The 14,744-nt window shown below is 33.1% G+C and overlaps 3 protein-coding genes and 1 pseudogene across 3 annotated transcripts in view; 1 reads left to right on the top strand and 3 right to left on the bottom strand.

The window, feature by feature from the left end:
- The window catches only part of LOC108733800 (protein phosphatase 1 regulatory subunit 12A), a 35,042-nt gene extending 31,161 nt beyond the window's left edge, over window positions 1–3,881 (bottom strand). Inside the window, exons 1-7 of the mRNA XM_025981120.1 lie at window positions 3,724–3,881; window positions 3,458–3,602; window positions 3,131–3,374; window positions 2,734–2,832; window positions 1,913–2,176; window positions 1,403–1,481; window positions 80–211 (exon numbers count right to left, since the gene is read on the bottom strand). Coding sequence (XP_025836905.1) covers window positions 80–211; window positions 1,403–1,481; window positions 1,913–2,176; window positions 2,734–2,832; window positions 3,131–3,374; window positions 3,458–3,602; window positions 3,724–3,845 — 1,085 coding nt within the window. The 5' untranslated portion in view covers window positions 3,846–3,881. The remainder of the gene's footprint in view (window positions 1–79; window positions 212–1,402; window positions 1,482–1,912; window positions 2,177–2,733; window positions 2,833–3,130; window positions 3,375–3,457; window positions 3,603–3,723) is intronic.
- The window catches only part of LOC108733832 (DNA-directed RNA polymerase III subunit RPC1), a 21,994-nt gene extending 7,250 nt beyond the window's left edge, over window positions 1–14,744 (bottom strand). Inside the window, exons 1-25 of the mRNA XM_025981119.1 lie at window positions 14,589–14,744; window positions 14,400–14,535; window positions 13,923–14,349; window positions 13,711–13,864; window positions 13,542–13,631; window positions 13,282–13,459; window positions 13,080–13,217; window positions 12,785–12,982; window positions 12,521–12,645; window positions 11,519–11,630; window positions 11,255–11,452; window positions 10,873–11,152; window positions 10,580–10,688; window positions 10,312–10,511; window positions 10,062–10,175; window positions 9,841–9,998; window positions 9,671–9,779; window positions 9,409–9,577; window positions 9,076–9,351; window positions 8,887–9,016; window positions 8,707–8,825; window positions 8,500–8,653; window positions 8,062–8,246; window positions 7,835–8,003; window positions 6,713–6,918 (exon numbers count right to left, since the gene is read on the bottom strand). Coding sequence (XP_025836904.1) covers window positions 6,718–6,918; window positions 7,835–8,003; window positions 8,062–8,246; window positions 8,500–8,653; window positions 8,707–8,825; window positions 8,887–9,016; window positions 9,076–9,351; window positions 9,409–9,577; window positions 9,671–9,779; window positions 9,841–9,998; window positions 10,062–10,175; window positions 10,312–10,511; window positions 10,580–10,688; window positions 10,873–11,152; window positions 11,255–11,452; window positions 11,519–11,630; window positions 12,521–12,645; window positions 12,785–12,982; window positions 13,080–13,217; window positions 13,282–13,459; window positions 13,542–13,631; window positions 13,711–13,864; window positions 13,923–14,349; window positions 14,400–14,535; window positions 14,589–14,632 — 4,173 coding nt within the window. The 5' untranslated portion in view covers window positions 14,633–14,744 and the 3' untranslated portion in view covers window positions 6,713–6,717. The remainder of the gene's footprint in view (window positions 1–6,712; window positions 6,919–7,834; window positions 8,004–8,061; window positions 8,247–8,499; window positions 8,654–8,706; window positions 8,826–8,886; window positions 9,017–9,075; window positions 9,352–9,408; window positions 9,578–9,670; window positions 9,780–9,840; window positions 9,999–10,061; window positions 10,176–10,311; window positions 10,512–10,579; window positions 10,689–10,872; window positions 11,153–11,254; window positions 11,453–11,518; window positions 11,631–12,520; window positions 12,646–12,784; window positions 12,983–13,079; window positions 13,218–13,281; window positions 13,460–13,541; window positions 13,632–13,710; window positions 13,865–13,922; window positions 14,350–14,399; window positions 14,536–14,588) is intronic.
- LOC112906631 lies at window positions 4,223–4,644 on the bottom strand (annotated as a pseudogene).
- Window positions 5,174–6,447, top strand: LOC112903989 (V-type proton ATPase subunit E-like). The gene is made up of 4 exons (XM_025981129.1): window positions 5,174–5,325; window positions 5,509–5,684; window positions 5,738–5,906; window positions 5,966–6,447. Exons 1-4 carry the CDS (start codon window positions 5,293–5,295, stop codon window positions 6,266–6,268), a joined length of 681 nt encoding a protein of 226 aa, XP_025836914.1. The 5' UTR covers window positions 5,174–5,292; the 3' UTR covers window positions 6,269–6,447.

The following is a 14,744-nucleotide window of genomic DNA, read 5'->3' as shown; positions in this document are numbered from 1 at the left end:
AAAAAAAAAAAACGACAAAAGAATAACTAATAACAAAAATTAAAAAAAAAAAGTCAAAACAAAATTGAATCGTGCGTACCTGTTTTGCTGCCGGTTTTTGTTAGAAGGGGCGATGATGTACTTAGATTGGGAATCGTAAGGGAAGGAGTAATGAGTGGGATCAGAGCTGGCCTGTATGCGTGCACGCAGCGCCTGATATCGCGTGTAGAACCTAAACATGCAAGCAAAGGAGTATTAGACGCGACTAAATAGAAATACTACTTTAGAAGTTCGCCACTGTATTCGTCGCATTCGGGGGAATAACCGGCGCGACGTTCGAAACTGGAATATTAGTTTTTGAACGAGCTTAATGAATTAAAACAAAACAATAACGAACAATTGCAAAAGGGGTTTATTCGTTCATTTGGACAGACTGATAAGTAGAGAAGCTTTACGTGACCGATATGGTCGAAAGAGAGGGCGAGAGGGGAGATGGGAGAACTGTAAATTGTTAAGTATTTAATAGATATCAAAAAATAAAGATTATTACTTACCCAAGAAGAATTACTTACTAATTAGGTAATCAAAACAGAAAATAAGAAACGAAAATGAATGAACGAAGAGGAGAGACTATGAATTATTGATTATGCAAAATAATATCAGAAAAAAGGTAGAAAACGTGATAATACTGGAGTAAAAATAATATCAATCGAGAGGCGGAAATTTGTTAAAGTATAAATAAAGCCGGAATGTAATAAATAAGCTGAAGCAAGAGAGCTGCAAAAAAGATTAATAATAAAGCATTGGTTCCGAAGAGTACAGAAATCGATGATAAATACCAAACAATAATAATAATAATAATCTTCATTCCCTTTCATATGAATAATAACAGTAATTCAAAGAGTTAGACTCAGTTCAAAAAATAATATTTATAACAATTATTATTATCTACGGAATAAAAAAGTATCGCATTCTGCAAACACAGTCTACTTTTTCTACGAACTAAGCAGCAAAATTGTAAAGTAGTAGTAGTAGTAGATCAAAAGAATAAAAAAACATTTGAAAACGATAAAAAACATTCGAAAATCTTCTATAACAAAATCAATCTAAATAAGAACGTTTTTCTTTTTTTTTTTTTACTTCTAACCAAATGCAAAAACAATAGCAACAATTTTCAATTATTTCTGTAAACAAATGAATTATTCTTTAATACTGCAATTTAATCCAAAACAAAAGGCAAATTTATATTAATAAAGGCAAGCAATATGATAACATTATGTATTATCCCCAGATAAAATTAATTAGTTATTATTCAATACTCAGCAGCGTTAGATAACTTAAACGGTTATTCATATATTGGCTGATAATGACGAAATAAAATAAATAAACAAAATAGATGTTAAAAGTCACAAATTCTACTCACTCTGGGTCATTCTGGAAACTATTGGTCCGTCTCAGACTAACTTCGTTTTCATTATTTACATCCGATGTACTCTTGTCTTCTGCAAATAAAAAATATTAATGAGAATTTTACAAATCTTCCAACGGCAAGAGAGTCCTAATTTTTTTGTTTATTACCAAGTATTAACCTAAATATTAAAATCATTATTAACACAGCAAGAAAAGTGTACACAAATTAATGATATGATGAGTTAGTCAGTTGTTTATTAGTTTCAAGCGTTTCATTTTCTATTTTTTATTTTATTTTATTGTTAAAATGCTGAGGACCAGTAGGTAAGTTAGAAAAGTGCTTTGCAAATGTTTGACAACGTTAAACGAAAAAAAAAAATACTATCGTAGACTCCTCCTTTATGTGGGCCTTCCTGTTCTTCCCCGCCCATCTCAAAAACAAAAAATTAAAAAAAAAAACAAAACAAGAGGCGGTGAGGTTCCTCATTTCGTTTTTTCTCAACGAGCCAATAGGAATACTTACTAAAGCTAGCGGTTTTAGTAGTGGCGTGCGAATCGACTTTGGTAACGACGGGGGGCTTGCTGGGTGGTGGCTTGCGCCACTTAGGAACATTATTGTCGTCTGTCGAAGGAGGTGCGGTGGCATCACCGCCTTGGAGCGGCTTGGGTGGGACGGCAGGCGGAGAAGGCGTTGCCGAGGACGGTCTTTTCGGCACCTCCGTGTTATTGCTAGCGATTATATTATTATCTTTTTGTTTGTTTAGTGAGTTAACCATATTCTTTTTCTCTGCAATAAATCGACACCAATGTTACGAAGGCAATGACAATGAACCTTAAGCAATTGTTTTATTTATTAGCAGTTTTTCCTTTTTTTTGCGTGTAAACATGCGACAAACAGCAACGTAACGATTTTCTCGTGTTTATATTTACGAAAAACAAAAAAAATAAAAGAACAAATGACAAGACGTATCGCACATTGCCAGCAAAAAAACCTTCAAGTAATGTACCCATGCAGAAAAGTGGTTAGTCGAAGTAAATAAAATTAGTAACAGATGCAGATGATGCAATTTTCCATTCAGAAATTATTTACCCTATGTATATGTACATACGCAGGCTCGAGATACATAATAGACAAATACTTAACGCATTTTGTGCCCTGAAATAAAATTACAACGTTCTGCGCATGCTTCACAGTGACGAGGTAACGCATTCCTTTTAGAGACGAGCAAAGGTGTTCGAACGAAAATACAAAAAGGTAAAGACAAAAAGTAGTGGTCAATTATTGAAAAAAAAAAAGAAAAAAGTAGCAACGTTTCGACCCATTCCGCAAAATTAAATAGTTACCCTCATCGGCACTACTAGTATCAGAGTTCGACCCTGTTTCACTACTACTGCTCCCGCTTTCCGTATCCGAATCACTTTCACTAGAAACTTCCATTCCTCCTTTGTACAGCGGAAGAGGAGGGAGACAGATAGATCAAATAACAGGGCAAACAACAAAAAAAAAACAATAGAGAGAGAAACAAAATAAATAATAATCAAAACAACAACGAATCGAAAACAATACAACGAAAACTATTTCCAATAATCAAACAATTGAAAAGAAAACAATAGAAACGAGAAGACAATATTATAAAGTACATTTAAGAAACCAAAAGTGTTCGTTGAATTGTAGAAGACTCGTATAATGAAAATTTGAAGAGGAAAAACAAATAAAAATAAAAAACAAAACAATTCTCACCAACATCATCTCCTACACCCCCGTTGTTGTTGTTATTATTATTGTTATTGTTCTTGACACCTTCTTCGATAGCAACCTCGACCTTCTTAACTTTAGAGGGCGTTTCCGTTTCTACCTTGTCCTGCATCTCCGCCCTCTTTTTCGCTTGCCGCCTTTGCAGCACCTCTTCTTTGTTCTGGCGTTTCTTCAAGTCGTCCAAAAATCTGAACATATCGGTGTCGGCAACATCAAACGGTGTCTGGCCCTTCAAAAAGAAAAATATGAACAATAGAAGAAAACAACATCATGATTATAAAAATGAAAAGAAGAAACAGGGTGATGACCTACCACATAGTTTTTGCAGTCCATGTCGGCCAAATTTTCTGCCAGGAGTTGAGCGGCTTCTTTTTGGCCCCAGTGGGCGGCCGCGTGGAGTGGCGTCCATCCGTCCACGTCCTGCTTATCAACATCGGCCCCACACTGTAGCAACAATCTAAAACAATCAATCCAACAAGCTACATCCTGCAATCGAATAAATCGATACAACTTAAAAAAAAACAAATGCAATGGAAAACAAAAAAAATCTGTTTCAAATGTTTTACTTGCTTACTTACTTCATGACTTTGATGTATCCTTTGGCAGAGGCAACGTGAAGAGGGGTGGCTCCAGTCTTGGAATGGGCCATGTCGATTTGGGGACTCTTCGCTGCCATCCAATCCCTGGCATCTTTCAACATTAACCTTTCCTCTTCCAGTCTGGCTGAATTACAGTCAATACCTTAACAAAAAAAAAAGTTGACAGGCGTTAAGTCATTGTTTAANAGGTGTATAGGTGTTTACATTGTTCTTTCTCTTAATGAATTAAACTTATAGGCATTTAAATAAACAAAACGTATGGAAGATAGGTACCCAATTAAACCTCATTATTTGAAACTGAAGATAGGTATTTGTAGTCGTATATATAGGTAAAACTAGATTTAAATGTACAGCACAGTTATTACTGACACAGTTTAGAGACATTTCCGAGAGCGAGCTTCATGTGCTTTATAAGTTAGATTAATGGAAACATTTGGAGTTCCTGGTTTAGAGGATCCAAACATTATTTCTCGTTGTATTTATTTACTTTTAACGTTTCAGCTGAACGAAGCCATATTGACATTTTACGTCATTAAATCCAGAACACTGCTACAGGTGGACGAAGGACTTGCATTTAGAGAAACGGCAAAAATTATTACCTGATGAAGGGCCGTTAATCCGTCCACATTTGTAGTATTAATGTCCGCTCCCTTTTCCAGTAATCGCAAAACTTCATCCTTGTCACCCGCGGCACACGCAGCTAAAAACACACAGCCCGACGAAAATTTCACTTTTCTCGGCTTGCCTTTGGGCGATGCTGATTCACGATTTGTGTCCGATTCTTCCCATCTTTTTAATTGTTCAGCCCTTTTAAAAAGGGCTGAACTAGAACGAGTCTCCATGGACATGTTATTTAACACCACTTAGCACTCCCCAAACACCATCTTATTACCACAGAATACTAATAATCACAGAAAATATGTACAGTATTTACCTATGGCGTCATTATAGTTATTACAGGATTTTGATTGCAGCGCCACCGCCCGTATAATAGCCAGACTACAACACTATGTAATATACAGGGTGATTATTTAAATTTGGCAAACAGTCGAGTAATCATGATAATTAGTCTATGCAGCTGTAAAAATGATATTTTACGATATTATTGCATTTATTAGATAGATAAAATGAAAATAAATAAATAGCGTCTCACTTAATTGTTTCTAAACATTCTTCAATTCTGTCATTCTTTCTTTACTTCTGTAACAGCAATTGCTAAAATAATTATCTACATTTTAGTTTTAAAACTGTTACATTTTAACGTGACCATTTAAAATATATAACATTACCAAATTAAAATAATCATCCTGTATCTAACATTTGCTCAGCGCCATCTCAAGTGAGGTAGCTACTAAATAAATTACATATAGTACACGCAGTTTTTAATAGGTGGCGATTATTCGACTGTCATGTCATGTGAATATAATCATATGATGAACTGTCAATTTGCCTCTATTACAACGAGTGGTTCTTGTAAAGGCGTTGTCAAGATTATTCTTCAAAATAGTCAATCATTTTAGAAATAATTCCCTAAAATAAACCACAATCATGGCTTTAAGCGACGCAGATGTTCAGAAACAGGTAAGTGAATTTTATTTTCAACTTTTAAAGTGAAATGTGAGCATAGTATTTTTGAGACCCAAATAACCAGTAATGATGATTATTTAGGTCCAATGTATTCTAACAAAGTTTTGATCATCTACATCCATTTTATCGTTAGTTACTTATATTTCTAAACGAATTAATTTAACTTTGATTTGTTAGATCAAGCACATGATGGCCTTCATTGAGCAAGAGGCCAATGAAAAGGCTGAAGAAATTGATGCTAAAGCTGAAGAGGAATTTAATATTGAGAAAGGACGTCTTGTTCAACAACAACGCCTGAAAATAATGGAGTATTATGAAAAGAAGGAAAAACAAGTAGAACTGCAAAAGAAAATGTATTTATGAGAGTTATTCTTCACTATTATTTCACTGATTTTATTTATTACAGTCAATCCTCAAACATGTTGAATCAGGCCCGTCTAAAGGTTTTAAAGGTAAGAGAAGATCATGTATATCAAGTCCTTGATGATGCTCGCAAAAGGCTAGGTGAAGTAACTCGCAATACTCCAAAATATAGTGAAATTTTGAAATCCCTAATTCTTCAGGGTCTCTATCAGGTAATATTATACAAATTGTAACAAAAAATCACCTTATTAATTGGTTCTTGCATTAAAAGTTATTTGAAACCAACGTGTCTGTAAGAGTTCGAGCACAGGACAAGGCTCTTGTGGAATCGTTATTACCAGACGTTTCTAAGAAGTACAAGGATGCCATAGGCAAAGAAGTTGTTTTAAAAGTCGACCCAGAAAATAATCTTCCAGCTGACACCACTGGAGGAATCGAATTATATGCTCATGGTGGAAGGATAAAGATAAGCAACACCTTAGAAGCCCGTCTTGGACTTATTTCTGCACAACTTCTTCCCCAAATTCGTACAGCACTGTTTGGACGTAACGCAAATCGCAAATTTACCGATTAAGGTGCTTTTATCATACATACATGTCTATACATATGTGTAAAAAAGTTGTTAGAAAATATTCAATAGTTTTTCTTTCTTAATAATGCTAAAAGCCATTATATGTGGTATACATTCCTTTCTAAAAGGTATTATGTTGTATATTTATTAGGCATTAATTGTATAAAAATCATGCGCAAATATTTAAGCGTGTACCTTTTTTTTTCAAATTCCAGTGGACGCGAATTTTATGTACAGTTGTTGATAGTATTAAACCTTCAATAAAAATCTTAAAAATATCACGAAGTTATACCGTCTTTTTTCTTTGGAATTAATATTCCGAAAAATTAATTTTTTTCAAAGTTAAAGGGATAATTAAATAATTGACGGAATATTCGCTTATTAAGTATTATTAAAAAAAATCGTACAAAAACGATTTAGATAATTTTTAAAAAAATAAAAATCTACCTTTCCTATGATTCAATTGCATTTTCGAAGAGTAGGGGAACCTTCTCCGGGTTATCATCAACTTCCAGTGGTTTATGGAGCAATTTGAAGATTCCAGTCCCAATAGGGGCTGCCATTCCCATAATTATGCTTTCTGATACTCCACTTATTTTGTCCGATTGCCCATAATAAGCTGCATCAAATAAATGGTCTGCAGTTTTCTCAAACTGAAAAGAAGCATGTAATTATCAATTACGAATTTAAAAAAATTAAATTAAACTAGTTCTTCCCTCCTATCAGTCATTGTGAGCTCGAAACTGTTAGAACTATTGCTTCGAGTGGTCGAAATTCGCTTTTGTGAACAATACTATGACGTAGTGTCGGCCATCATTCTTTTCTAATTGTTGCAGTTGTCGGCCATCATTCTTTTTTAATTGTTGCAGTTGTCGGCCATCATTCTTTTCTAATTGTTGCTGTTGTCGGCCATCATTCTTTTTCAATTGTTGTGGCATTGTCACTGATGTCGGCCATTATGGTTTTTTAATAGATGTATAATAATCAATGATTAAAATTTAAAGGAATCGTTTGTAAATAGGTATGCAACACATCGTACACTGCAGGATAAGAAATTGTTGATACTAACATTCACTTACGTAATACGACTTTGCACCGTGCTGACTGCATTCATAATTTCCTTTTATATATAATATTAAAATTAAATCGAATTTTGCCAAACAGAACCAATGAAAAGTAAAATATCGATAAGCAATTAAATTCGGGAATTAAAGAATTAAAATTATTATCTAGTCCATGAAAAGGAAAATATTGAATTTAAAAGGGCAGAAAAAAAATAATGACGATTATAATCTAGCCTATGAGAAGTATAATATGAATTTTATAAAGTCCTAAACAGTAAAAAAAGATAAAATANTTTCAATTGTTGTCGCATTGTTACTGATGTCGGCCATTATGGTTTTTTAATAGATATATAGTAAACAATGATTAAATTTTAAAGGAATTGTTTGAAAAGAAGTATGCAACACATCGTACACTTCAGCATAAGAAATGGCCGATACTAACTACGTAATACTATTTAGCTCTGTGCTGACACCACTCATTATTTCTTTTATATATAATATTTACCGATGCTAAATTTAAGACTGACTGTTTCATTTTTGCTAAACCTTGTCTGGTAATGCCCAAGACTTCTCCAGTGTGGGTCATTTGTGCTGCTAGCAACATTATATGCCGATAGTCTACGCTCATACCGTGATTTTCCATAACCATTTTAATTTCCTGCATTATTGTTTGTCTACAATAAAGAAATTTGAATAATTACAAATTGTTAAAGTAAAAAATATAAGAAAAACCTTGCAGCTTCAATTCCTAGTGTATGATAAACTTCCATGATATTATTTGAGACTGTCTTGTGTCCATCAACACCATATGTGGCCATTACTTCCCTTAAATTATCACCCTCCACGCACAAATTATAATATGATTCACCCCCTTTATCTTCCCTGGCAATAACTGCCCTATTGACGGTGGGTAAACCCTAAAAAATAAATAATGTAATTAAAGTTAAAAAAAAATTAGAAATGGGAGGGTTGTTGAAGACAATAAGGTGGTCCCAATAAGGAAAGGGAGGGGGTAGAATAGTAAAACACGAAGGGCTAGTAACAGAAACAGGAGGAAAAGGGGGGAGAGGAAAGACTGGATTAGATTATTATTTTTAACCTATGTTGTAGTTTTAAGAATATGCAATATTTCACCGATGATTTTGTGATGATGATTACATGGGTACTTACTTTGATAACAACGGATGGAATTTGTTCTTTAATTTCATGTAAAGAAAAGTTTAAGCGGTTAAGATTTTTTGTTCTATTTGGGTGAATAGTAATTATTGTTTCACTCTCTACTTTAATATCGTTAGGTTTTAATTTTAACTTCGACGTACAAAGACTAAAACGATATCATATTTAAACGAGCAAATAATATTTCTATTAAACAATTACCTGTATCTTATACTTTCTGCGCTGACCTCTAACTGTAGTAATTTTATGCGTTCATAGTCGAGTTTAATTAATAAGAAGCAGTCGCTTTTTGTGTATACTTCGTCGATGTATGAAGTAACCTTAATCAGAAGAATAATTATATAAAACAATTTCATCGTGAATAAAGCAATCAATCAATACCTCTCCTAAAGTTGTTCTTTCAATACGCACTTTTACTTTTCTGGCAAATTCTGGATCGTGGGGATTTTTTAAACTCGCTCTTATAATTGGCGTACTTATATTTTTACTGGCATTTATAATTTCTTTTATTCTGGAAACAAAAAAGTAAAACAAATTAATCAGTAGAGTACTGTTCAAAAAAATATTTACCTTGGAACTCCTTGTGTTATGTTCATACTTGCGACACCAGCAAAGTGAAAAGTTTTAAGTGTCATTTGAGTTCCAGGCTCTCCTATACTTTGCGCGGCCAGGGCTCCTACAGCAGTTCCTGGTTCTATAATTGCCCTGGTATATTTCTGTCCGCAAGTCTGCATAAAAGTCACCAGTTGGCTGCAAGTTAAACGGTGTACTTCGTTCACGACTTTTGCAGAACCGAATTTTTCATGTGTATCTTCAACTTTTTTTGCATACAATTCCATAAAATTTCTAAAGGCCATATAATATAATAAAAATTAGAAATTTATTCTGTAGTAACTAACAAACCTTAATTCATTTCTAAAATCGTCTATGCATTCGCTTAAAGCATCGGTTTTTAGGAAAGCGTTGGCAGCTTTTCTTATTTGATTTCCATTTAACGGAGTTTCATCTCTGTATGGACACTTGGCTTGAATGTGATGTAAAACTCGTTCAAAATCAACAGGACAATCCTTACCTGAATATTAATTTAAATAATGTGGCAATAACTTTTTAAACTACAGAAATTTTTCATAAGCATATAAAAGGAATAAGAGATATTAAAATATACCTTCCATGTATGTGGGATCTAATCCATCACAACCGTAAACTGTTTGAATAACATCTTCTTCAGCATTCCGAACGGTACCATCATAATGTATGACTAGATCTTCTAAAGACTGTCAAACAAAACAGATATACTGTTAAATATCGAATTTAATTAAATTCACTAAAACTAACTTTTACTAATCTTCTTTGCATGTACCCTGTTTCTGCAGTTTTGACGGCGGTATCAACCAAACCTTCCCTGCCTCCCATTGTGTGAAAAAAAAATTCTGTTGGCGTTAAGCCTGTGTAAAAACTGTTTTCAACAAATCCTTTAGCAGCAGGAGTTTTAGCTGCAATATAGTACAATTTATTAATAAACAAAATAATTTTTTAACTTAGTTAAAGAGACTTACAGAATCTTTCAAAGTGGGGCAACGACCTGTCATCAAAACCGTTGGGAACCCGTTTTCCATTTAAGGCTTGCTGACCTACACATGCTATCATTTGAGAGATATTGATAAAAGAACCTAAAAGAACAATTTACTTAGTTCTGCATACAAAACAGTATTAATTAAAGTATATAAAGAAAACGTTTTTATTATCTGTACATAAAACGTACAGTGCTATTCATTTGTTTTAAAAACAGGGCATTTATGTATGTACCTTTCGATCCTGAAAGTGCCATTATGAGGGGACTGTTTGTTGGATGTAATTCGGCTACACAAGCCTGCCCCGCATGCTCTCTAATAACTGATAATTCTTTCAAAATAACTGCTTCCAAAGTCTCCTCTTCATTACATCCTGGTTGACAAGCGAGCTTTCCTTCTGCCATCGCCCTTATGTATTCATCACATTTTTTATATCTTTAACACACATTATATTTTTAACATTACCTACTTTCAAAGAAAAAAATTAAATTTGTTTAACTCACCCTGATGAAAGTAATTTATTTTTACGTTGAACTAATGTTTCACCTGGTGTAACGTCGCCAATTCCAATCGAAAATCCAGTGTTCATTAATAGATTTGACGACAATCTTGCTAAATAATTAGTTTAGAAATTAATAATTACTGAAAGCTTCATATATATACATAAGATTATAAACAAAATAATACTTTTATGATAAAACTAGTTCTTCCCACTTGAAGCAATGGTGCGAACAGTTTCGAGCTCACAGTGACTGATAGGGGGGAAGAACTAGTTTTATATATATATATAATTTACCTAATCTCCACATAGCTTTAATGGCATGATCTTGTCCAAAGTCCCTTAGCAATATAAAGAAAATGTTTCCTCCCTTTCCACCAGACCCCAAATGACCTTTATCCAAAGTTCCAGCAATTAATTCAGAATTACGAATAAGTACATAAGAATCTTTAACACAAAGCTCCTTATTTTTAGTGTAGGCCTTTCCTTTGGCTTCAAGATTAGCTTTAACAGGACAGTGTTTATTTGGTTTCAAAATTAAACTGAACACTTGTTTGCCTGTCCATAATCTTCTAGGCTAATAAAGAAAAATATAATATCATTTAAAAGAATACAGCTATTAATAAAAACATTTTTTTTTAAGAGCTTAAACTCTAAATTACAATAAAAAAATTCTTACCTTAAGAATGGCTGGAGGAGGCAAATCAATGTCCATATTTTCATCATTTCCTGCCAATAAAGTAGCTGCCAGTTGAGTAGCGTGTGGATAGTCCAGGAAAGTATCCTTTTTAGTAAGTAAATATGCTCCTGTTAAGAAGTCCTGTGTTGCAGCTATTAAGAGTTCTCCGTTTCTTGGCGTTACGAGATTGCTTTTATTCTAAAAAGTAGAATGAAAAATCATAAAACGACTTTGACTTCAAAGTTCATTTTTAAAAGTATTTACCCCCATAAGTATGAGAGCTTCAGCTTTGGCTTCGTACGTCTGCGGTAAATGTAAATTCATTTCATCCCCATCAAAATCAGCATTATATGGAGTGCATACACATTCGTTAAACCTAATAAAAGCAATGACAAAAGTTTTATAAAAATATTACAAAAATAACATTAACCTTTAAGTATTATTATTTTTATTACTTAGGACATAATTTAAAATATCTATCTTCAAACTTCAAAGAAATAAAAATTTGATATTACCGAAAAAGTACAATATTGATAGCTAAAAGACAAATTGGTGCAATATTTGCTGTATTTTAAATTTTTGAATTAATATAAAGTTAAGTAAAGGAAATACAATTTCTTAGGCTGAAGTGAACAATTCCTTTAAATTTTAATCATTGATTATTACACATCTATTAAAAAACCATAATGGTCGACATCAGTGACAATGCAACAACAATTGAAAAAGAATGATGGCCGACATCAGCAACAATTAGAAAAGAATGATGGCCGACAACAGCAACAATTGAAAAAGAATGATGGCCGACAACAGCAACAATTAGAAAAGAATGATGGCCGACACCAGCAACAATTGAAAAAGAATGATGGCCGACAACAGCAACAATTAGAAAAGAATGATGGCCGACACTACGTCATAGTGAAACAATAAAAATGGCCGACTATTGACAGTACGAATAAACGTAGAGCTAAAATCTTTTTTTAATTATTATATTAAAAGCGTCAGGGTGGCCTATATTACGTTGATGAGATTACGGTAGGATACATGCAGAACCTACATTTTGGAGTGAAATCTTTCTAGAATAAGCCTAGTCTCTATAAATAGTTGCCGAAATGTCAGAAGAAAAATAGTTACAGTTACGATGCCATATAAAGCGGAATAAGAAGAGCGAAGAAGTGAATCAATGGGTGATATAGTGGTGAGCGAGTTATTAATTATTCAAAGTGCGAAAGTTGTTATATTACGCGACAGTGTTAAATATATATGTACCTGAGGGTTCGGTGGTAATGTATTTTTGCTCTATGTGCCATAATTGATAGTTTGTGCAAACTTGGCTGACGATTAAATAAAACTACGTCGTTGTTACAAAGGTGCCGCTCGACCATGTCACCATACTGAAAGAAAAAAAAAAACAGAAAATTATTAAGAATATTAAAAATGTAAAAAGTAGAGTAGTAGTAGAAAAAAAATAATATAAATTAATATGTAAAATTTTGTATTGGAAGTAAATAAAATAAAGTAAAATGGTTTTACCTTCAATTCTTGTGCAAGTTTCTGCCTGTTACCATATTTTAAAAACTTCTTGAACTGCGAGCCTTTTTGCTGTACATAATTTGCTCCTGGCCAAATGTCTGGACCATTTATTACTAATTGTTTCATCAAATGAACATTAGCTCGATTTACAAATTCAGGAAATGTTAAGATTTTTGCCATATGGCAGGGCACACCAACCTGTTAACAAATAACACATTTTAATACACACCTGGATTTGTAAATACAATAAAACTGAATAGTGAAAATAAGAAAAATAGAAAGTAAAAAGAAGTACCTGATCGATCTCTAAATTAGGATCAGGAGAAATTACTGTCCTTCCAGAGAAATCGACCCTTTTTCCTGACAAATTACCACGAAATCTGCCTTGTTTCCCTTTTAATCTCTGCACAAGTCCACGACCTGGTTTCTTGGGCTATATGTATAAAATGTATTATTAAAACAATAGTCATTAAGGCGAAACAGATTTGGTTTATTACCATCATTGCTAACGGAATTCCTGAAAGTTCGCTGTTGATGTAAAGGGCAGTTTGCAATTGTAAGAAGTCCCAACCTTCCTGATACATATTTACTGATGCTCCACATTGTTTATGTTTCTTAATTACGTCGTTAATAAAAATAATTTCTGATTGTTTCATTGTCAAGTCATCTTCATTACTAAAACAGAACATTACAATGAACTCTGAATGGCACTTTCAACGGGTAAAAAGGGAATTTAAGATTGATTTCTCAGACTTACGTTCCAGCTTTTATATCTGATGCTACAGATGGTCTAATGCAAACTGGTGGAACTAACATTCTGGTAAAAATTAAGTCTTTGGGATGAGCTCTATGAAAATGTGGGATTAGATTGTAGTATATGAAGAATTATAGGAAAATAAAGTATTATTTAATATTTCGATTGTTACCGCTTTGCATCCATGGCCAATAAAGGAATATCTTCCTCAGGGATTCTTTGAAATAGGTTTAGAACATCTATAGGTGTTAAGACTTGAGTAATTGTTGCACTTGATAAAACTGACTGGATCTCAGGGTTTGATTCTATTGCTTCATTAAATTCAGCTTAAAAATTCAGAATATAAAAAAAAGAATAAAATTTCTTAAATAATGAGTTATTTACCAACTTGAGTTTTAATTACAGTGTCTTTGTCACGTTTATGTCTGTATTTTTCATGAACAATTTTGAGAACTGAACCACCTACACCTCCTTTAACAGATGGCATTTTTTTAACCACTCCATTACACTCCTTACAATGTGGACAAATGGTTATCTTCTTACATTTATCAATAATTCGTTTTCTAAGGGACTTTTTTATCATATAACTTAGATTAGGATTGCATATCTTTGACCGAAATAAATTTTGTTCATTCTTATCAAGTAAAATATGGGCACACTTTTTGCAAATAGACTGCAAAACTGTAATAATACTGCGAAAATAACCAACATGAAATACAGGAAGTTCGAGATCAAGATAACCAAAATGCCCAACACATTCATTTAAATTCTTTCCACAGGTTTGACAAGGGGAATCTTTTTGATTTGTTCCCTAAAATTGAAATTTAGTTTTTGGGTACACATACGTTTTAAAATTCTTACCATTTTAGGATCCAACACGCCAAATGGGACAGGTGTACGATTAACATCTTGATTATATAGATTTTTAGCAATCACTTGTAAATGAGCTTGTTGCTGCATATTTTCAGCACTTTCGATTCCAAAACTAACGTAGGAACTAAAAAGATCAACATTATTACATCGAGATATGAGAAATTTCAACTATGTTACATTTTCCTAGCTACGTCAGCCTCTCTGTACTGTTCTTTAGGCATATCGAAAAAAGGATACGATACAATGATGTATGAGTATCTTTTAATTTTTTGCTTCTAATACAAAATAACACTGCAAAACGTAAATTATTTGATTAAATTTTTGAATATTACA

This window comes from Agrilus planipennis, unplaced genomic scaffold (assembly GCF_000699045.2).
Source record: "Agrilus planipennis isolate EAB-ADULT unplaced genomic scaffold, Apla_2.0 scaffold1, whole genome shotgun sequence".
NCBI classification, from domain to species: Eukaryota; Metazoa; Arthropoda; class Insecta; order Coleoptera; family Buprestidae; genus Agrilus; species Agrilus planipennis.
This window is presented reverse-complemented; position numbering and strand designations above follow the sequence as displayed.

Coding starts and splice junctions, on each gene's coding strand:
- LOC112903989 (XM_025981129.1), top strand. CDS start 5,293: ATGGCTTTAAGCGACGCAGATGTTCAGAAACAG. Junction 5,326..5,508: donor ACGCAGATGTTCAGAAACAG/GTAAGTGAATTT, acceptor TTGATTTGTTAG/ATCAAGCACATGATGGCCTT. Junction 5,907..5,965: donor TTCTTCAGGGTCTCTATCAG/GTAATATTATAC, acceptor TTGCATTAAAAG/TTATTTGAAACCAACGTGTC.